General features: G+C 51.5%; 8 protein-coding genes across 8 annotated transcripts; 3 read left to right on the top strand and 5 right to left on the bottom strand.

The window, feature by feature from the left end:
• Positions 1–39: 39 nt before the first annotated feature.
• Positions 40–582, top strand: CDV56_100020 (uncharacterized protein; the record flags this gene model as incomplete). The annotated part of the gene is made up of 1 exon (XM_026753639.1): positions 40–582. The coding sequence occupies one exon, from the start codon at positions 40–42 to the stop codon at positions 580–582; it is 543 nt and encodes a 180-aa protein (XP_026614013.1).
• An 815-nt stretch (positions 583–1,397) lies between these two features.
• On the bottom strand, positions 1,398–4,083 carry CDV56_100405 (cell differentiation and development protein Fsr1; the record flags this gene model as incomplete). Its single annotated transcript, XM_026754024.1, has 4 exons — positions 1,398–1,657; positions 1,721–3,565; positions 3,623–3,901; positions 3,972–4,083. 4 exons carry the CDS (start codon positions 4,081–4,083, stop codon positions 1,398–1,400), a joined length of 2,496 nt encoding a protein of 831 aa, XP_026614014.1.
• Positions 4,084–4,946: 863 nt separating this feature from the next.
• On the bottom strand, positions 4,947–6,185 carry rad14 (DNA repair protein RAD14; the record flags this gene model as incomplete). The annotated part of the gene is made up of 2 exons (XM_026754572.1): positions 4,947–6,023; positions 6,084–6,185. 2 exons carry the CDS (start codon positions 6,183–6,185, stop codon positions 4,947–4,949), a joined length of 1,179 nt encoding a protein of 392 aa, XP_026614015.1.
• Positions 6,186–6,461: 276 nt separating this feature from the next.
• Positions 6,462–7,588, bottom strand: CDV56_101184 (uncharacterized protein; the record flags this gene model as incomplete). Its single annotated transcript, XM_026754803.1, has 2 exons — positions 6,462–6,925; positions 6,985–7,588. 2 exons carry the CDS (start codon positions 7,586–7,588, stop codon positions 6,462–6,464), a joined length of 1,068 nt encoding a protein of 355 aa, XP_026614016.1.
• A 2,240-nt stretch (positions 7,589–9,828) lies between these two features.
• CDV56_101681 (putative DUF221 domain protein) lies at positions 9,829–12,738 on the top strand (the record flags this gene model as incomplete). Its single annotated transcript, XM_026755300.1, has 6 exons — positions 9,829–9,891; positions 9,947–10,179; positions 10,235–10,527; positions 10,582–11,487; positions 11,551–11,949; positions 12,020–12,738. 6 exons carry the CDS (start codon positions 9,829–9,831, stop codon positions 12,736–12,738), a joined length of 2,613 nt encoding a protein of 870 aa, XP_026614017.1.
• Positions 12,739–12,987: 249 nt separating this feature from the next.
• CDV56_102113 (putative extracellular endoglucanase) lies at positions 12,988–14,981 on the bottom strand (the record flags this gene model as incomplete). Its single annotated transcript, XM_026755732.1, has 6 exons — positions 12,988–13,149; positions 13,211–14,009; positions 14,063–14,084; positions 14,139–14,489; positions 14,545–14,676; positions 14,735–14,981. The coding sequence occupies 6 exons, from the start codon at positions 14,979–14,981 to the stop codon at positions 12,988–12,990; spliced, it is 1,713 nt and encodes a 570-aa protein (XP_026614018.1).
• A 1,602-nt stretch (positions 14,982–16,583) lies between these two features.
• CDV56_102595 (uncharacterized protein) lies at positions 16,584–19,302 on the bottom strand (the record flags this gene model as incomplete). Its single annotated transcript, XM_026756214.1, has 3 exons — positions 16,584–17,696; positions 17,753–18,624; positions 18,678–19,302. 3 exons carry the CDS (start codon positions 19,300–19,302, stop codon positions 16,584–16,586), a joined length of 2,610 nt encoding a protein of 869 aa, XP_026614019.1.
• A 925-nt stretch (positions 19,303–20,227) lies between these two features.
• On the top strand, positions 20,228–22,002 carry trm6 (tRNA 1-methyladenosine methyltransferase subunit GCD10; the record flags this gene model as incomplete). The annotated part of the gene is made up of 2 exons (XM_026756655.1): positions 20,228–20,313; positions 20,370–22,002. 2 exons carry the CDS (start codon positions 20,228–20,230, stop codon positions 22,000–22,002), a joined length of 1,719 nt encoding a protein of 572 aa, XP_026614020.1.
• Positions 22,003–22,034: the final 32 nt, after the last annotated feature.

Consider the following 22,034-nt stretch of genomic DNA (forward strand, 5'->3'; position numbering starts at 1 on the left):
CAGTATACCCTCCCCCGCCTCCACGCACCCCACCCCGAAATGCCCAAGAAGACCAAACAGCCCCTCGCCCCGGGCTCCTCGAAATCCATAACAGTGCACCTGAAATCAGCCCGCAACCCGTCCCTCGAATTCTCCCTCCCCAACACCGCCCTCTCGACGACCTCCGTGCAGGATCTCAAGGACGCCGTCCGCGAGCGCGTGACAGACGCCCAGGGCAACAAGGTCTCCCTCGACAAGATCAAGATCCTGTACAAGCGCAAACCGGTGACGGGGAAGACCATCGCGGAAGTGCTTGCCGATGAGCCGGAGATGCTATCTGGCGGGAAGGAGGTCGAGTTCGGCGTTATGATCATGGGCGGGGCGCAGGTTGCTCAGAGTGCGGGTGAGGGTGAGGGGGCAGGTGCTGAGCAGGTGGAGAGTTATGCGCCCCCCAAGCCTGCTGTTGGGCCTAGTGGGGAGAGTGTTGTGGCGACGGAGGCTTTCTGGGATGATTTGCAAGGCTTTTTGGAGCAGAGGCTGAAGGATTATGATGAGGCGAATAAGTTAAGGGTGCTTTTCCAGGAGGCGTGGAGGTCGAGCTAGAATTATTGGTGTTACTGTAGATAGCCTTTCAATGATATATTTCCTTGAGCGCGATTGTGGAATCTGTTCTGTGCTTCCTCGGAGTGCCACTGACTCCGGATTGAGATCGAAAGTGTGACAGTGCTCTCCATGAAAGTATACTATCAGCGGTGCCTTGTAGTGCAGACGCTGCATGAAGCACAAGGTCAATACAGGAATCAATTCTATTCAATGTGCTAAATTTTGATGCTAATTTCAAGGAACAGAAGCCGAGGAATTGGTATAGGAATTAATTGTTATACACAAACATATACGCATAGAAGCCAAATGAAAGGCATACTTAAGCATGCCTTTCTGGAAAATGTGAGAATTCGAAATTGCGAAATGGAGACAGGGTAGGATTATTACCGAGTCCCATCTCACACCGTATCTCGAGGCCAAGTGACCAAGGATCAGGTATGGGGAAAATGGAGGTGAGCATGAATCGAAGCCCAGCTGCAAGCTGTCGAGTTTGAACGTCGTGATAATATAACACCATCAATACCAAATCATCAAAAGCTTCCACATGGAGAGGGGGAAAGAGGAACAGCCGCAACCTGGAGGTGGAATGCCAAAATGGTCATTTCGACAGGAAAGTTCATGCATGCAAGTATGATGGCGAAAGAACGAAAATGACAAGGGAGCTATAACCACAAGACTAGAAAGGAACAAATGCCAGGTAATTTGACACCACTGCAAATGCTCAAAAACTGACCAAGCGCTCATTCAGAAGAGTAGCCTAACGAATTGTCGGCGGACAATATCAGACTTCATGCATAGACAGGCAGAATCCGTCGTTATCTTGAGAAGACCTTGACAACTCCATCTCCGCCACCACTGACGACCCAGCGGCCGTCGCGGCTCCAGGTGACGGCACACACACCCTCACCACGCATCAACCGGTGACTTGTAATCTCTTGGGTGCAGCTGCGTTTCTCAAGGTTCCAGAACCGTAAGCTGGCGTCATGACCGGCGGACACTAGTTCACGTCCATCAGGAGACAAGGAAAGTGCAGCAATAGCTGCAGGGTGGGCAAGCATCGTGTATGTGCATTGGCCTGCAAAATGACGGAAAATGTCAGTGGCTTCGTTCTTACAGTCATGAATTGCAGAGTACGTACCGCTATTGGCGTCGAAGAGACGGATGTATCGGTCTTCGTATCCACTTATGATAACCCCCTCCACGGCACTGGAACCTGTAGCTCCGTGCACAACTTCTTCATCAGCCAACGTCCGACTAGGATCGAGACCCGCAGAACCATCAAAGCCGATAGTGGTTGCAACGACAGAGTTGACCCCCGTCGAGGGAGTGCCATCGTAGGTTTCCAAGCTCGCCATGCCCACAATCTCCTCGCCCGTTCTCGTGTCATATACAAGGATCGAAGCATCTGTGTATGAAACAACGAAATTGACACCTGCAAGAGACAGAGGGCTGATACAAGTTGGTGATGGGGAGTCGGTCCGGAGAATATGATGAACGAGAGTATAGTGGAAAGGTGTAGTGGTTGCGGTGCTAGGTTGAGGCGAAGATGGGAAATTAGATCCAGATGATATCGAGTTAGCCCGCCGACTTCCACCAGCGCGCCTGGAACCGGCTTGTGGTGATGATAGCTGGGGGGGTGCACTGACGGCCCAGATCAATATCCGCCCGTCTGCAGCTCCCGACGCCAGCAAGATTCGATCTGGTCCTCCGTAGTGACTAGATGAATCTCCAAACACAGTACCAGCAGTGCCAGGAAGTACGCAAAGGCCCCAAACGGCATCTGTATGACCGTCGAGTGTGGCCTTGGGATCGATCCGTCCGCGTTCCCAGACGCGCACGCTGGCATCCTGTCCACCGGAAAATACCCATCCATCACCTAGAGCACGACCACCATTTGAGAAATTCTGGGATGGGGAGCACGCAGCCAGTGCGGTTACTGCTCCAACATGACCCCGATGGGTGAAGCAACTCGTTATATCCAGATCGTTGCTTGAGTTCCCTCCGTGAGATCCATAGGCCCCGTACGATGCCGGTATGATCCATCTTTTGATCGTCCCATCATCGCTGCACGTGCAGATCTCGGGTTCGGAGGGGCTACCACCCCCAGTGAAGATTACTGAGCGGATGACGTCCAGGTGGCCGCGGAGAGCGAATCGGACTTTAAAAATAGAATCCTGTTTCTGTGTCGCTCCCGCGCCGACGTCAAGGGCACCTTCGCTCTTACGTTTGGAGCCAGAACTCTTCCTTCGATGCGATACAGATCCACCCCGTGAGGGGGACTTTGACCCGGCGAAGTTCGCGTTGGGAAAGGCATCCACGTCTGGCCGGTGAGGTGGGATCTGGGCAGTCCGAAACTCCTGAGCTGGAGTTTCATCAAAGTTCCACCCGTCCGTATCTTGTAATTGATCTTCCGACTGCTGGGATTGGACCTCCTCCTTAGCCACTGTCTGTGCGTTATCGTACTGTTGCTTCGCAGGACCAGCGCGCTCATCCAATAAGCCTGCCTCAAACGCCTGCTTTCTGCTGTCAATAGCAGTAGCGGGGGTCTGTTGTGGCTCCAGCGGTCTTTTGTCCATGATATCTCGCGTCGCAGGGGGGAGGAACTGATTGGGAGCGCGAGATAAGTTGGAATTGTCGGAATAATGGGTCACGATGGGCTGGTGATTTTGTAGTGCTACCTCGCGTGCCATCATATGATTTGCCTGCTGTTGCTGTTGCTGCTGCTTTTGGCGCTGCTGCTGAAGATAGGCTTCCTCTATACTCTGCTGGGGCATGTTGTGGTTGGCATAGATATGGTTCGAGAGTTCCAGGTCATTCAGGTCGGGAGCAGGATGCGACGTAGGGATGACATGAAATGCAATCTCCTGCGAGCATTTTGACAGGTAAAGACGCGACTTCTCCCGTTCGTTCTCCTGTCGAACGCCAGGTTGGGTTTCGGTGTCAACATCGGTGATGAGATCGGCCTGGGATTTAGACCGTTGCGCTGCAGACAAGTCAGCAATCCACTAGCACCCGGTGATTTTGCAAATTACTATCGTACACTTCAATGCGTTGATGCTCTCCCGGGCAATCTCCTTGGAGTCTCTCGTATCCTCGATCGGTTCATTGTTGCTCAGCTTCTTCACCTTCTCGCGCTCTTTCTTTAGAGCAGCCTCCAGCAGCCTCACATGCTTGCCCAATGACTCGTGCAGTCGCTTGCTCGTTCGTACATCACCTTCTAACCTGCCGATCCGGGATCGCATCTCCGCGCGCTCTATTTCCCAGGCATTGCGATCGCGCTCGTGCCGATGCCATTCCGTCTGCAGGAAGCGCATCACACCTATCCGAGAGGGAGGAATGGTTAGCTTCGAGAATCACCAATTCTAAGGCCAGAGTATCCCTGTACCCACCTTGCAGCGTATACTCCGTCCCATGGGGCTGTCCGCCATTCGAAGACCTATCACCCCCAGGCCCCATGTACCCTCCACCCCCAGCCATGGCCGAGGGAGACTGCCAAGCCATGCGAGATCAACAAGCGACAGAATCCAGGTAGGCTAAGGACAAGCAGCAGAGCTGTTCGAACTTCTGCGTCCCCGGTGGTGACAAGAAATGACGCCGAGTGTGGAGAGCTTTCGTGGCCGCAATCCTGAAAGTTTGTTGATGTAAGCAACCCCCAATCTCAACGGGTGACAACGGCAGGAAACAAGGTCCCAGGCCGTGTCAGCACCGGGTGGAGAGCAATAGTTATTATGACTCCAACGACGGAAGGGTATCGATCACCGAAACGAGAAACGAGGACGGTCGCTGTATGGTGTAGTGGCTGGACTGGCAGCTGGCGCGCGTTAGGTTCTCCTCGCTGAGGTCGGGGAAAGTCACCGCACCGCCGCTGCTGGGCTTTTGTTGGCTCCCGTAGACGCACAACTCGGCCGTCTAACCGCCTTTAGCGCTGGGGTTGTTTGGCTCCCAACCTCGTCTAACATTGACTATAGGCATACATTTGATTGGAGTTATCTGTCGAGAGAGTTCGGATTATTCGCTAACGACGCTGCGAGACTTTTTATGAAGTGTCATAGCTCCAGTATGACATGTGCCAGGTTATCGCTGAGTCTCAGTGCACGGGGCAGATCCAGCGATGCCGCCAATGATTGTCTGTCAAAGGTCTCCCGTCTACGAAGCCTGTCAGATCATCCCAACAGTGTTCTTTGACTAGGTAGGTAGTTAATGATGTGAGGCAAGCGTGGCAGCAGCTCGACTACCATGTGGTTGCTGAACTCGGAAGACCGTCATTAGTGTGAGAAGACCGTGGACCATTGCAAAGGCTCGATCTGTCATTGTGACTTCGTTGTAAATCATTATTCTCATGATGGAAGCTATCTGCTGAAGCATTATAATTCCAGTTCCTCAATCTCCATGCCACAGTCAACACACTTCTTGATCCCTATGCCTGTCTCAGGATCCTCCACAGATCGGCCCCATTGATGTACATGTCGACCACCTTTCCCCAGATCATCGCCAAAATTCCCTCCGGCAGCACCTTGACGATTACGTCGGTATGCTTCGACTCTGGTGCGCTTCTTGAGATCTTGCAGCTTGGTCTTGAATTTCGCCTCCCGCCGCCGCTTCTTCTCATTCTCTCGTCGTTCGAATTCAGCATCCAACGCTTCAGCAGAACCCCATTTCTTTGGAGAGAACGCGTATTCTTCGACTTGATATCGTAGATAGAGCATCATGTTGTTCCAAGTCGACTTATGAGGGTTCGGTCGCTCCAGGTGTGGTAAAAGCTCTTCGTCGCGGAGTTCGGCTGCGAGAAGCGCGGCGTTAGTGATTTCGCCTTTGATAGAAACAAGTTCGGGGATAGACTCACGATCGGTCAACAGATAATCTTCCTTTGCTTCCGTCTTCGTCAGAAGACTGTACTTCTCCGGGTACTTCTCCTTACAAGCATGGCATATACAACATCGGAGTAGCTCCTCCCACTTCCAGTCGATCTCAAGACTTCCACATTCGCGGCACGTTTTCTGCTTGCTTTTATCCTCTAGCACGCTCAGCCCGGGTTCGAATGGCCCTGCTCGGTCTCGGCGAAGAGAGTTGAGCAGTTGCTGTCGTTCCCATTCTTTCTGCGTCATATGCGCAGGTTTCTGCTCCTCATTCCCACCTCGGACATTCAACGCCTTGTTGTATGGATCATCCTCTTGAGTTAAGAAACCTCCTTTCGTGTCGGTCATCTTGCTAAAGTCATACTCCACATACTTGGTGAAATTGCGGGCGGGCTTGATCGCGTCAAGAGGGCGGTTCGCCGACGCATCTCGTAATGTCGCAGGTGTCTCTGACGCTGTCATAGAAGAGTATGTTCGCTTTACCCCTTTGACGCTGCTCAAACTGCTGGGTGTTGCAGCTCGTTTTTGGGCTTCCTCGGCCTCTCGTTGCTCACGAATCGCCTTGGCTTTCATGCGATTGACCTCCTACAAATGAAACGTTAGGCCAACAATGCAGCGAGCATGGCTCTTTAGCGAGTCACCTACAATCCTCCACAACTGTTCGGGTGTGAGCGGACCCCTTGGGAGCTCGCCGGGCTTGTCAGCGCCCGATTTTGCGGGCGGCGTTGAAGGTCTTTCGGCTTCCATAACGGTTGATTAGCGATAGATACCGAGAAGAAGCAAGGCAACGGAAGAGTTCCACCAGATTGTCAACTTTTGCAATTTTGGTTAACAGCTGACGCGATTGCCGATACGAGTCTGAAGGAAGCCTAACGCCACATCACGTGATGATAAGGGGTGCGACTTTGCTCTTGGCGCCTTTTGATTGGCTCAATAGGTCACAGACGCAGCTATTGTGGGTTAGGCTTTGGCAGATAAGCATGAGGACCGGGTTGATAAGCTATACTCGGCAATTGAATGACGCTACGTCTCTGCTGTGCCAGTTGCAAACCCAGCGTGACCGTCACACAATTCACCATCGTCTCTTTCCTGTCCATACAATACCTCGCAGACACCTCCCACAGGCACGTCCATGACGGCATCAGTGCCCTCGGACCAAATGTCTTTCCAGTTGACTTTGCGATTCTGCGGTCCCATTATCTGATACGATGTCGCGCCAGGCTTCATCTTGGCAGCACCGCCGGGTCGTCGTCGGCCCTTGCCATCAATCACAGCTACATTGGCGACTTCGTCCACGATATTCTCGATACTATTCATCGGTAGGGTCAGATAACCCGTGTTATAGGATGCCAGAGCGACATAGATGTAGATGATCAGCATGACCAGCCATGCGGGGATAGCGAGCGACCACCACCGATTTGGGTAGTAGTAGATACCGAGCTGATGCAGGAATGGGGACGGTAGGTAGGACCAGAGTATATAGATTACTATTGATAAACATGTTAGGATGGTGATCAGTTTCTGCAGCGCATCGGGTTCGACTCACGGAAGGCCAGCGATGAAGCCAGGTATAAGACAAAGCCGTAATACTCATAGGTCGGGACTTTCGGGCTGGCGCGTGGGACGGTCGTTGCACGACGGGCGGATTTCGCGACAGCCGCCTCAGTATCATTCGGTGTTTCCACGTCCGAGCTATCAGGGGTAGTCGGCCGGGAAGTAGTAGTCGAGAAAGGGGGACGAAGAAGCGAGGTCAACGAGGGAGACGGCGGTAGGGGGGTGGGAGGTCTGTTATAGAATGGAGGAGCGAAAGCATTAGGCCCGTGCAAAGAACTCGAAGACCTTCGAAACGGGTGACGGCCATCTTCGGGAGATTCCTCATCTGATTCCGTCGAGGCGTCTGAGAGTGACTGATTGTCTAGAGAATAGTTGGACTGAAAATCTGCATCTTCCTCCTCTGCAAGATCGTCGGTTGTAGGCGAAAGCATGTCTGGGTCGTCCACCCCTTGGTAGCTGTCGTTTTGCACATCGCGCATTGTTGTCGCAAATTCATCTGCAGGGAGAGGAGGGAATGGCTGCTTTGACTCTCGTGATACAACTCGTGCGGGACCATGACTACCATCGATGAGCCGGGACCGCTTTTCGTCGCCCATCTCTGGAAATGACATGCTTGAGCATCGATTCGTGTGCGAACCAAGCTGTGGTGGTATGAAAGCAGATCGACATTCTCCGAACCTGTCAACTATACTGCCGCCTCTCACCGCTCAATCTCCATGCTGATGGTGAGATGTTAATCTTGTAGGAAAATAATCCAAGTCGTTCGAAGATTATGTTATGAGAGTGCATATCTTGCTCATAAGACAGTTATAAAACTTGCAAAAGGGTCACCATTCAGTCAGCGATTTGAGGGTGTAACCAACAAGTCTTTAGAGGATATAGCTCACTACCCACGGAGCTACATATATTCGCTCTAGACACAGAGTATGACTGGCGATATCACTTTGACAAGAACATAGCAATGGTCACTGTATCTTGCCATTGAGCGTACATCATGCGATAACCGGGCTATAAATCTTGACTATTACATTGACGCCCCAGAGTTTTCATGGTACCTCCAAAAGTCATTCACAATTGGGCGGACAACCCATGACATACGTCTACTCAGAAACCAGGAGACCCCTTCTGTCTCGAGATCCATTATCTATTTTCCCGTGGTCATGATAGGTTGAGCCAGAGTGGTTGACGCTCAGATCAGATCTGCAATTTCCACTCCTACCGCTTCACTTACGAAGTACACACAGGGCGATCTCAAAGCCACCTTTGCCACGGATAGCCAATCAATTGTTCGCGAGGACAATGGATGAGTTGACTTGGTTCTTGTTTGATCTCGTCACTCGTCAAGGATAAAGACATTTGATACATCCGGTTGTCATCAGACACTAGCAAACTACTTAACGCACCATGCAGCTAAAGTTGCACGAAGAAGCGGATTGTGCAGCAGGGTAGGCGAGGTTTCTTGCAATGAACGCCGACCTTGAAGCTCCTGGTAATCTCTTTCGAGTTCCCACTCTTGCCTTAGGACAAATCAATCATCGGCTCCGAGAGATCGAGTATGGATTGGAATGGAATGAAAACAGGTCATCCATTCAAGATTTGAGCGCCATACTTGGACGAGCACTCACCCCTTACTTGGGTGACTCGCTGGCATCAGCGACTGTCAGCCAATTTTTATCGAATCAGAGAATGTTTCCACTGTGAGAGACTCGAGAGTACTGCTTCTCCAGGCTCCAACAAATCAACTGAGGATGCAATACCGTATGCTTGTACATATTGCAGTACGCAGCTTGCATGCCTTGTCATCTCGAAAAGCCGTCTAGTCGCCAGTCAATTACGAATGTGACAGTCACTGAGATGGCCGGGGAATCAATAGGCTTGCAGATCTAGCCTTGAGTCCCGCCATTCATCGCACCCTTGTTTGTGACACCACGAGATAAGAACCTCGAGCTCATCTTCCCAGCGAGTATTGTCTGTGTGCTTGGACGGAAATTTCCATTTGATCAACATGGAACTATTGAAATTCTGTTCCCAGATAAATATACCACAGTACCACGGAGGTGCCTAGCTCCTCCAAAGTCTGGAGCGGAATCCTTCAGAAAACCAGCTATCTACTTCTTCAAGCGAAGAGATCAAGATTCAAGGGAGTTAAGTCTCAAGAGACCGCGAACATGCCCCAATGAGGAATTGGCAGATTGATCAGCAACTTCATTGTCCAATTGGATGCGAAGCCACCGATCTCTAAGGGGCCACTAATACTGCTACTAGTACTGCTACTACTAGTTCCTCTCCACCGATCAACACGCGACGGGAACACAAGTCCGTGATCACGCACACTGCCATTTTGAGCAACCAAATAGAGCCGGCTCAATACACATCTTTGATCGACATGGACGAAATCGCGAATGGCCATTGTACTGTAGCGAAGTAACAACACCTTCCTCAAACTTTCTGAGCCATGATCGACGGATCATCAGTGCCTTTGAACTGTGAGAAGCTCTGGAGACAAACATTCCAAATGCATTCCCGACCACCTGGGCTTTGCATGGTCCACCATTGGCATTTCTGTCACACTAAGTTTGACTGTCGGAACACTATTGGCAAATCTGCATGCTCCATAGTCTGGCCGTTGCGCGCTGTACCATAAATGCAGAATGACAGGTCCGACGCGCCATGACAGTCTGCCTGTCTGATGGGCGGGTCGGACCCGTGATATATGTAGGGGATTACATCCCTGGGCTTTCCCGTCCTGATTCTGTAGGCTGTCCCCGTATGACCGTTGAGACACCCTGACCTTGGTTTGTATAACGGTCATATTGCAGGACCACAAGGGATCGTCATGATTCCTACCATGGCCGTCCCAGTATGGGCTGGTCCCCTGGTTGAACGGCAAAATCTTCTAGTGCGTATCGCGAGATGGAGCCTCGTAACGCAGTGTGTTGACACTCAGAATGCAGGATCCGAACAATGACCCTAACATCGGTTCTTCTCGAGGCAATGCGTCCTCGACGACCTCCGAGGCAATGGAAAGCCTCGGTGTCAAGGATTCAACCTCACTTTCAGCACTTGTGACCACACTCCTACCCGCACTGGTCATCGCCGCGTTTTGGTTCGGTCTGTTCTTGATATGTCGACGCACGCAGCTTCGCTGGTATGCCCCAAGGTCTCACTTGCCATGCTGGCACCAACAGTATGTATCGCTCCTACAGCGCCGTTGTTTGCGTCGTATGCTGAGGCATATGCAGTGAACGAAGTCCCCAGTTGCCAACGGGCTTCATCAACTGGTTTGGACACTTTCTCAAGATATCTGATGCGCATGTTCTACATTCCTCCTCCATGGACGGATACCTCTTTCTGCGATTCCTCAGGGTGCTTTGTGCTACTTGCTTTACTGGTTGCCTCATCACATGGCCTATCCTGATCCCGATTCACGCCACTGGTGGTGCAGGAAATACTCAGCTAGACGCACTCAGCTTTAGCAATGTAAAAGACCCGACCCGGTACTATGCACATGCTGTCATGGCATGTGTCTTATTCAGTAAGTGCGTCTGACAGCTCTTCCAAGCAGAATCACTAATTTGTGACACTGTAGCCTTTGTCTTCTATGTGGTCACTCGGGAGAGTATCTTCTATGCGAATTTGCGACAAGCATATCTCAATTCCTCTGCCTACGTCCATCGCATATCATCGCGAACGGTGCTGTTCATGTCTGTGCCAGAAGACTACAAGAATGAGCCCAAGCTGCGGCAAGTCTTTGGCGATTCCATTCGAAGGATCTGGATCACATCCGACTGCAAGGAGCTCATCCAGAAAGTTGACAAACGGGACAGATTAGCTTATCGGCTGGAGAAAGCGGAGACCAACTTGATTCGAGCAGCAAATTCGGCTCGTCTCAAGGCATTCAAGAATGGAGTGATCACCTCGGACACGTGTTTGGACTGCGAAAGCGGGGCGCATATCTGGCGTAAGAAGATTCGCAGACCGAGCCACCGTGTGAAGTTGTTAGGACTCAAAGTTGACTCCATCCGCTGGTTACGCGACGAGCTTGTGAAGGTATCAAAGGAAGTAGAGGACCTTCAGGAAAAGCATAAGAACGGGGAGATGCAGAATCTTTCTGCTCTTTTCATCGAGTTCAACAGCCAGTCCGATGCGCAGATCGCTCTACAGACGCTCTCCCATCACCAACCGCTTCACATGACGCCACGTTTCATTGGTATCTCTCCGAAAGAGGTCGTCTGGTCTGCTCTGAACCTCAGCTGGTGGCAGCGCATTGTGCGCAAGTTCGCGGTCAAGGGTGGAATTGCTGCCTTGGTTATCTTCTGGTCCATCCCCTCCGCCGCTGTTGGGGCAATCTCGAACATCACCTACCTCACCAGCCTTCTACCTTTCTTGGGTTTTATTGACAAGCTGCCTTCATCGCTGAAAGGAGTGATCGCAGGACTACTACCGTCCGCAGCTCTAGTTCTTCTCATGTCATTGGTTCCGATTATCTGTCGATGTATGTCCCTCAAGTCTAAGATTCAACAGGGAACAGAAAAGTGCTGACAACTCTCCCATCTAGTCCTCGCCAGACGAGCAGGTGCCCCATCGACAGCCCATGTAGAGCTCTTCACGCAGAGCGCGCACTTTTGCTTCCAGGTCGTTCAAGTCTTCCTTGTGACAACCCTGACATCGGCTGCATCTGCCGCAACAGCCCAGATCATCAAGGACCCTCTGTCGGCCAAAGATCTTCTCGCCGAGAACCTACCCAAAGCCACCAACTTCTACATATCTTACTTCTTGCTCCAGGGCTTGACAATGAGCTCGATGGCAGTGGTGCAGGTTGCCGGCGTCATTGTATTCAAATTCATGAGCACCTTCTTCGACCGGTCCCCACGCCACCTATACCAACGGTGGGCGGCCCTCAGCGGAATCAGCTGGGGGAACGTGTTCCCCGTCTTCACAAACATGGGTGTCATCGGTACGTCTCCCATGCTCTCCCATGCCATGCATGCAACCCTTCTAACCCACCGCTAACCATCCCCCACCAGCCCTAACATACTCCTGCATCGCCCCCATCATCCTCGGCTTCGCCTTCGTAGGCCTCTACCTCGTCTACCAAGCCTACCGCTACAACTTCCTCTTCGTCTACAACATCGAAATAGACACAAAGGGACTCGTCTACCCGCGCGCCCTCCAGCACCTCCTGACAGGCATCTACCTCGCCAACATCTGCATGATCGGTCTCTTCGCCATCCGCGGCGCCATCGGCCCCCTAATCATCATGGCCCTCTTCACCATCCTCACCGTGCTAGCGCACATGTCGCTCAACGAGGCCCTAGCCCCGCTCTACACCTTCCTCCCCCGCACCCTCGACACAGAAGAGGAAGAGCAGCAGTCGAAAGAAGAGGAGACGCAGGCGCTCCTGCACCATCCCCGGAGTCGCTGGGAGGCAGCCTGGAAGTGGTTCCATCCGAACCTGTACAGGGATTATGCGGCGCTGCGGCGGAAAGTGCGTCGGGACCATGTCGAGATCAAATACTCCGAGGAGGAGGAGCGGAACGCGTACTTTGAGCCGTGTATTCGGGCGCGCACGCCGACGCTGTGGATCCCCAGGGATAAATGGGGGTTTAGTCATCAGGAGGTGCTTGAGACGCATCCTTCGATCCCGATCACGGATGAGGGGGCGCACCTGGATGAGAAGAATAAGATTGTCTGGGATAAGTTCGATCCTAGCCTTCCGCTTTGGGAGCTGAAGGTTCTGTATTGAGTGACTCTGCTTTGATGATGATGATGATTGTGTTTGCCGGTGAACGTTCTTATGTTAATGGGTTTGATACTAGCTTAATGATACTAATGATTTATGATCCGGAGTTTTTCGTCGTCTTGTCTACTGTCGAATCAAGGTTGGCAGAAACACCTCTCGTTGTACTGCCTACCTACATCCCATGATGTGCGAAACAGGACAAATGACTACAGCTCAACACATTGACACACACACCAGACCAATCCAGTCTTCTTAAACAGTCACGGTGAAGTTGACCGTATTCGCACCACCAGCGACACGAGGATAGAACTCAAACGTAAACACTGCAGTCTGACCAGCAGATTTCACAGCATCAATAGCCGCAGATGTCAAAATGACATGCGAGGCATCAAAGTTCCACTGGCTGTTGTAGGTCTAGAGGCAGAAGAGAGTCAGCGGTTGGCTATAAAGTTGTATGAATAGAAAGGGTACGCACCGTTCTTGCTTGCTGCAACGGGCCCAGGTACTGTGTCCAGTCATCAACGAGGTACTTGCCACTGGTGGTAAAAGCTTTAACGGCCGCGGGCTTGGGGATGCCTCCCCATGTAATGGGGATGGCGAGGTCGCCGGAGACGGACGATGCGGCGGCGGATGTAGAGCCCAGTGCTGGCGTCTGCCATTGCACGAGCTGGACGACGGGGGAGGCTCCCGAGGAGAACGTAAGGGTGAGGTTGGAGATGATTCCAGGCTTAGTGGATGAGGAGATGCGCTTTGATAGGTATGATGCCGCAAAAACAATGTTGGAGCCGGAGACGGAGTAGTCTTTTCCTTGCGTCAGGGTGGTACCGCTGGAATCCTTGATGGACTTGAGGGTATTGCCGTTGAAGATAAATGGGAGGCTCTGGCTCGTGACTGGCGCTCCAACCTGGTGGAAGATATAGGCAGAAGACCACTGGCTCGTCGCGGACCCGTCTTCGGTGCTGTCGGGCAGGCTGTTCTTGGTGGAGGACTCTGTTCTGGTAAGGATTTTGACAGAGGTCGGGTCGCGCCATTGGCCTGTTGTCCGGTCAAGGTGATCGAGGCCATTGTCCCAGACAATGGTGGCAATGTTGTACTGAGCGGCCACATGAGCTAGATGGTCATTGTACTTCCAGCGTGCGGCTGTCTCGGTGTTCGTCGGAGATGCGTCGTACTCTCCGAGGACGATGGGCACATTGGTGAAGTTGTTTCGAAGCAACTCAAAATCGGTGGTAACGGTAGCCTTGTCAGACTCCGAGCCCCAGATGGTCTTGCCCCTGAAAATGTGTCAGCTTTGGATATTGCCGAAGAATCGAACAAGAATTCTCACCACGCGCCGAAGATGAAGTCATCTGCGTATCAATTTAGTATTTTGACCAAGTAGGGTGAGGAAAGGGCTCACTTACAAGGGCTATAGTAGTGGAACTGAATGGCGTAAGGGTTCGAGAAGCCAGTAGGAGCCTTGAACCACTGCGAGGTCTTGACACTATCCTCGCCACCACCAACCAGATTGACAACTCGCTTGGAGTTGAATCCTCCAGCATCATTGATAGCCTGAAGGAAGATCTGATTCAGTTTGTTGAGCTCGGCAGCGTCCTCAGCAGTGTTGACAGGTGGCTCATTGATCGCCTCGAAGGCAACCATGTTCGACTTGCAACCCAACTTGGTGCCAATCTGATACCAGAGTCGATAGAATTTCTCCTCAATCATCGTGAGGTTGGCTCCCGACTGAGTGACATCGGCCCAGATCCACGAGTCTATTCCCCAATCAGTCTATGAGAACGAGTTCGATCTCACTGAAGCATATCTCACCGTGGTGAACATTGACGATCGCGTACAGGCCGCGGGATGTAATCATATCCAGAACGTCAGAGACTCTCTGCAGCCATGCTGGATCCACGGTCCAATCCGGCGAGCTTCCAGTGAAGTGGTATGCCCATGTAACTGAATGTTGTCAGCAGGTCCGCAGTAGTAGATGTCAGTGGCACTGGATCGAGCTCACCTGGAAGTCGAACACTCTTGAATCCAGCCGACTTGACGGTATCAAACGTTGATGCCTGAACTGGAGCGTTGTTCCAGGAGCCTTCATTGGGAACGGCGTCAAGAGTGTTGCCCAGATTCCATCCAGGTTGGAGATGGGAAACAAAATCAGCGGCGGTTATGGAAGTGAAGGTTCCCGAACAATGGCCTGCTTGGGCCCATGCACTTCTGAGAAGTGCCGCAAGGGCAGTAACGCGCAGCCCCTTCATGACTTGGCTCTACGTAAACTGACAAGAACGCCTATGTTCAAGGTCAATGTTGAGGCCAGGTCCGAATAGGCGACCAGGAGCCAGCCATGTTTATGTTTCTCAGCCTAGTGACAACAGCATGTGGAGAAATATCATCGGTTTCAGCCGGACATCAGCCGAATACTGCGTATGGGGAACCTTTCAGATGTCACGTTGCAAGCAATGATGCATGAATTAATCTACATCCGACGCCAGTGTACCGAGTTCTGGAGCATAGTGACAGAAGATTCAAGTCAGGCCCGTCCGCATTGTTTTCCTGGTAGCAGGACCCCGAATTGAGACAGGGCATGACAGACGCGCTTGTTGCAAGGGACTCGGCAGAGTCTACGCATTTCGCATGGCCATGATCGTCCGGCATATTGGTTAAAGTGGAGTGACAGAACAAGTCAACTCAACCGGCGGACCGGCGGACCGAATCTATGTTGTCAAAGCCTCAAAGGTCAATCATTGACTGGGTTGGGCTTGATTGACAGAAGGAGATTGAGGGTGGATCTCGAAATTAGGTCGTTTTGGCCGCGAAAGGAATCTGGGGACTGATAGATTGGACTGTCCTAGGTAACTTCTGCTGCGCTTGCATGAACATAATTCCTCCAATAACAGCATCAGAAAGCGAACGCCATCACTGGTGTTGTGGAACCCCAAGGCCTTTAATTTCTGAAGAACGACATAATTCGGGGTCTCAGCAAGTGTCTCAGACCAAAATTCAGAGAAAGTAATGCCTGATTGGGAAAGATCTTCTCCATTGAGGTCGAGTAATGACAAAACTCCTGCAGGGAGAAACACCTGGTTACTACACATCACACATGGTTAGCTCTTCAACCAAGAACTGCTGCATCAAGGAACAAGGGATAAATACATCCTCATGCTATTGGTCTCCGCAACCCCGCATCTTCATGGTCCCGACAATGAAGTCGCTGTCCGTGGAGGATTAGGGAAAGTGGGTAATCATCCATGTCGCTGAAGACCCTGAGCGGGATGTCGTGATTGCGAGGCTTCTTGATGCAGAGGAGAATCGGAGGACATCAGTAATCAAAAGTTGAAAAAGTTCCCCCATTCATGGCTGGGCTGTATTGAGTATTTTATTACCATCGAGGAGAGCTTCATCTTCGTTCAGGACACAGGGATCGAGGTTGCTTGAAGTGCTGATAGTGCAGGGACTGAGATGCATCATGTGATCTGATGCTACAGTCAGACCTTGACCCAAATCACGTCAACTGTTGTTCCTCGTAGGTACCTTGGCTGCTGCGCTGATTCTCCAGATACATGTGAAGATATCCAGACAAGATGGGGTGTATTATAGCAGCATTATCTAGATGAACCAGCTTGTTACAGAACTCCGAACTTCTTTATCTATCAATCATTGAAAATTCAAAACATGCCTCTCCCGTGGTATCTATATAAAGTACACAGCATCATGTCGTTGCGTCGTCAAAAGACAGTAAAAATCATTGCCGAAAATTGATAGGGTTCGTGATATGCACCACGACTTGTTCTTGGTATGCGTCCTCGAGATCATTTGTCAAGACGCCACTAGGGAGACGCAGAGCCCTGATAGCGAAGGCACTACATGACCACGCAGTCTTTGTTTCGATCTTTGGCCCGATCTGCTGGGCCTGCTGCAACAGAACTTGTGGCTACTCGCCGTCCCAACGAGTGTCTTTGATATCGGACGTCCTGAGGTAAAGCACTGCCAGGACTGTCTCGTGGGGAGTGTGCTGGGTTGGTGGCCGCCTGTTCGTAGGATGGAGGAGGGATATCTTCAGCGTTGTTGCTGGCGCCACGACCGTTTTCGAATCGCGATTGAGAAGATCGCCCAGGACCTTGGCCATGCCTTGAAGAGCGGTTGTCCGGCGTGTGTCGACTACCGCTACCATTTGCTACACTCGCTGCACGTCGGTGAGCCGAGTCTGGACCCCAAGCAGCCCCTGGGGGATAGTTGGGGGCCGAAGCTCGTTGACTGCGTGACTGGTTATTGCTCTCTCTTTCCCGGCGTTCTTCTTCCTGATATTGAAGAGATAGCGCGTAGGCGTAGTCAGCATCGGCTTGCTCCTGGGGAGACAATGCACTTGTTCTATCTTCACTTGGAACAGAGGGTACGTTCGTTCTGTTGCTGGAGGTTCGCGGCCCAGATGGATCCGTTCCGGATGGAGCATGACCAACGGGGCGAAAATCGCCCGAGAAGAATTCTGCGTTGAATCCATTAACATCAACGAGACACTCCCAGACAACTTCCGCGTGATTGGAATAACCGGCATCGGTGACCAGGGTAAACAGTTGATGCCGCTGAGGATGCTTATAGACAGTCGAGAAATGATCATTGCGGAACAAGATTGAGAAAGATCCAGGGCGCATTTTCTCGGTAAGATGGCCCAAGCCAAATGTGCTCAACTGAGTGGCGTTCTCAATTTCAGTAAATCTCTGGATTGCCTGAATATCTTTCATGACTTGTTCCTCCTCCCATGTTAGCGTTTCCCCTCGAAAGACACGATCTTCAAGTTCCTGTTTGCGAAAGGGCAGCAATTGGACATCTTCATAGTATTGTGCCAGTCTCTTCAGTGCCCCATCAGCTTCGCTTGCGGGTGATGCGACCCAACCGTGTACGAGCGGAATGCCAAAAGTACTGTAGAGCCGGATGTCGTCTGTATCTAGGAAGGTGCCTGGGGCGTCATGCGATTCCTGCGTCACTGTCAGTACTGATTTTTCATGAACCTTGCAGATAATGATCTCCGTACCAAAGTAAGTCGAGGGTTGACGTTCATTCCCGTGTGCAGCATCGTCAGGAAGCGACTGAGCGCCTCGATATCTGGAAGTTCACCATCGGTCCCCACGCGAGTCGTCAATTCATCGAACAATGCCTCAATCAACAAACCGAGAGAGATCTGTTCTTTGGTCTGCAGCGCCCTAACAATTGGTGACTGCGAGCCCTGATCCGCACGCAGTACTAGCGTATTGACAAGGGCTAGTAACGGACATGGCCCGTTTTTGTTTTGAACTAGCACCGGAGACTCTCGCAATTTTCCTGTGTGGTCTGTCCAATTGACATGTCGGATCGAATATGTCTCGGATCTCTGCTCGTTCTGCTGCTGCTCGTCTACTTCGGACAATTCAGTGTTTCTCGATGGTAGTGGTGGGGCTTGAGTTGAATTTCCCTGTAAGCCGTCCGGGCGCTGCGGCAATGGTGGCGCAGGCGTGGCTGAGATGTTCTGTGGTTGAAGCTGTGAAGTGGCTTCAGCGCCTTCAGCGCTTGCATGAGAGGGTTCATCGAGTTCGATCAGCTCATGGGAAGATGGAGTCGTCATGGTAGAATCAGTCGCGTAAGGAGTTTGAATGCCGCTTTCTGGAGCAAGCAACCCATGATCTGTCTGTTGCAGATATTGCGACGAGTACCCATGCTCGTTGCCTAAAGGTGATGTCTGGAAAGGAGATGCCGAGCCATTCTCGCGGACCACGTGAGGAATGGGAGCCATATTTTGAGTGTCCATTCGACTGTTTTGCCACGCGGAAGACTGCGTAGCTGCCTCTGGACGTTCTTCAGCCCATGGAGACTCAGGTCCTGACTGGTCTAAAAGCGACAAGCGCGCAGTCATTGGAATATAACCTTCGCCTAGAATATTATAAGCAGTGAAATCGAAGAGAGAATGGCCGGCAACAACCTACTCTGACTCAATCGATCACTTGAACCATCCCCGTGTGATGGTCGTAGATTGTTCGAGCCCCAAGGATTCTCATCGGGTTGTTTCGCTTTCAAGAAAGGGTTGTTGGATTGCAGTTGAATAGGTGGCTCCCAATTCGCACTGTTGTTAACCTCTTGCCATTCATTTGCAGCCATCCTTCTCTGAGTGCCCGCAACGACGATCGAAGGTACGCGATCGCCCCTTCTACTATCTAGTGTCGTACCGTGCAGTGGTTCCATAGCAGGGACCGCGGGATCTTCAGAGACAGAATGAGTCTTATCAGACCTTTCCACCACATCATCCGCCCATGGGTTGGCGGTATCGCTGGACAGAGTCCCCACAGGGGACTTCTGAGCTTGTTCCAGAGGCATCAAGTCGAATGCTGGCGAAGTAGTGAGATCAGGGGAATAAATAGAATCTTCCGAGGGTATTTGATAAGGATGAGGAGAGCTTTTTGCCCTCCTTGGACGAGTCAGGCGCTTGGGAGAGGGCGAGGTAGCTGATTTCGCGGTCGGAGAGGTTGGTGAGATTGGAGAGCGAGGCTCAGAGCGAGCATTTCCTAAATTGAGACTATAGAGATGCGGCGGTGCACGTTTTCGAAGAACCATGGAGGCGAATTTGTCCTATAGCTGCCATGATTAGCCTCTGAGGCGTCAATCTGATGAAGACAAGCTCTTGAGGCCCGCCAGTTGTTCAGCGGTCCGCCTTGTTTGGATAAAGGGCTTAGGATGGCCAGATACCTAGAGTTGTTCTAAAGTGGAAGGAGCTAAATGATGGGTAAGCACTGCTAACCTCAAAAACCTCTCTGAATGCATGTAGAATCGTGGCAGAGTCGCCGGTGGCTTGATGCTATTGTTCAGGATTGTTGAAGATGTATACGTAACCGGTGGCTCAGAAGCGGGCAACAGTGCTCAGCCACGGACTAGCAGGATGCATATAAAAACAACGCCATGTCAGTTTGCGTCATTTATTGTTACTGAATGACAAGTGAGCTCGCCAGAATCAGGACGAAAAATTGATTTCGAAAGGCCAAGGGAGGAAATTGAACAAATCCATATACATGTTGGGAGCAGGCATCCAGATTTCCATAAGCTATCTCTACCTAGGTTACCAGGTAACTCTGGGGTTGGCGATGTGGAGAAAATCGGGTCGTATCGTACGCCCAATCGTCACAAGGGTCCAATTTCGCTGCCTGGAGCCGCTCTAAAGTGGCGTTTAATCGGTATTGTATGGTAAATACTTCTTCAGCCACATCTCCTATGATGTATTGTGGCTTGAGGCGTAAGATCTTTTTTCCGAGATCTGCAACGATAGGCTGCTTATGTAATTTGTTATCAAGATTGCAGACTGATGTGGCCCGTGCGTTATCGTCATGAGAAAAAGGAAAAAAGAGGGCAATTTTGGTTATCGGTGATACAGCAGAGATTGTTGCGCAACATTTCAAGTCCGCATTCAACTGCAGTGGCACGTCTACCGCGAGACATGTATTACTGCTGAAGCTTGAATCGATGTTCGTTGATTCAGTTTCCGACAATGCATTCCTACATTCGTCCTTACCAGCATGTCGCTCTGCGACTTCCGTCTGAGCTTACAAAAATTGTCAGACTCGTGCCGAATACGTATGTTATTATACCGATGACCTTCACATCCTTCAATATACTAACTCTGGACTCAGAGTAGTATTCCTGGGAAAATACGGGAGCTTCCCTGCCAACACGATTATAGGCCGTCCATTCTACCTGACCTTCGAGATCATTGACGTTTCGGGCGAGAACAATGACGATTGCCTTCGCATTGTCCCTCCAGCTGAGCTGCATGCTGAGTCTCTCATCGCTGAGGGAGAAGGCGAGAGCGACGACATCGAGGTGAACGAGGAAGGAATCCCGATACGGACCAATCGCGAGATCGTCGACGACGCATCAACCCAGAAAATGACAGCAGAAGAAATCGAGGCTCTGAAGAAAGTTTCTACCGGCGCAGGGAGAGAGATCATTGAGAAGCTGTTGGAGTCGCATTCCGCATTGGACCAGAAGACAGCATTTTCCCTCGCAAAATACACATTACGGAAACGGAAGAAGTTCCTGAAGCGATTCACAGTCCTCCCCGTGGACGTTAGTCTTTTGGCCAACTATATGCTGGAAGGGAAAGAGGCGATGAAAACAATGGAGCTTCGTGACGAGTCAATAGGTCTGATTGGGTGCTGGGGTAATGTGCATCACGGGGGACATTCGTCGTTCGATGGGGCTATTGCGTCAAAACCTAACGGTCGTTACCTGGTGGTTGACGAAACGGGTGGCTTGATAGTTGCCGCGATGGCCGAAAGAATGGGCATCCTGTACCCTCATGATCAGGAGGACGAGGACCAAGAATTCACCAAAGACTCTGGCGAAAGTGGCGAGCAACAACCCACGAACGCCATGGCCCACGCTCTGGCCCGTCGCCGTCATATGTCTGCATCGGGCAATTCAATCACTGTCATCCATGCGAACAAGCAGCCTAGCTTATCATTACTGAGATACTTCGGCTACGATCAAGACAATCCCGACGAGTCGCATCCTCTTTACAAGCACATGAAGACCGTTTCGTGGATGCAACTTTTGGACCCTCATGCAGATACTATCTACGCCAATGAGCCCGAAGTAGTCCCTGACGAGACTCTTGCCACTTTCAAGTCCAACAGACGCAGCGCATACTACAAAAAGCGGAGTCGCTGGGAGCGGGTACGGCGGGTCGTTGACGAGGCTCGAGCCGGCAACTTTGACGGCCTCATTGTCGCAACGCTAATGGAACCGGCAAGTGTACTCAAACACACTGTCCCACTACTGGCGGGCTCAGCGCCGGTGGTGGTCTATTCTCCCACCATTGAGCCTCTGACCGAGCTGGTCGATCTATATTCGACTCCTAGGAGGACAGCTTACATCACTCGAAAACGAGAGATTATCGCTCAGCACAGTCTACAACTGTCTCTGCAGGAGCATAGCGAGGATAGCGAGAAGAAACCTCAGGAACCGGACTTCTCAGAATTAGATAAGGATTTCGCACTCGACCCGTCCCTCTTGCTCGCGCCCACGATCGAGACCTCTCGAGTACGCACGTGGCAAGTACTTCCTGGGCGCACACACCCGCTGATGTCGGGACGTGGTGGCGCTGAAGGTTATATTTTTCATGCTATTCGTGTATTTCCGTCCCATCAGAACATCCAAGCGGCGGGTAACCCAAGCCGGAAGAGGAGGAAGGTGGCAGCCAAACAAGAATCTGCAACACCAGCGGACAGTGGAAGTGGTGTGGATGTTGAGATGCAGTCATGATATATATCATAGTGTAGACCGCAAATCCCCGG

The sequence above is a fragment of the Aspergillus thermomutatus genome, assembly GCF_002237265.1.
Source record: "Aspergillus thermomutatus strain HMR AF 39 chromosome Unknown NODE_107, whole genome shotgun sequence".
In the NCBI taxonomy this organism is placed as follows: Eukaryota; Fungi; Ascomycota; class Eurotiomycetes; order Eurotiales; family Aspergillaceae; genus Aspergillus; species Aspergillus thermomutatus.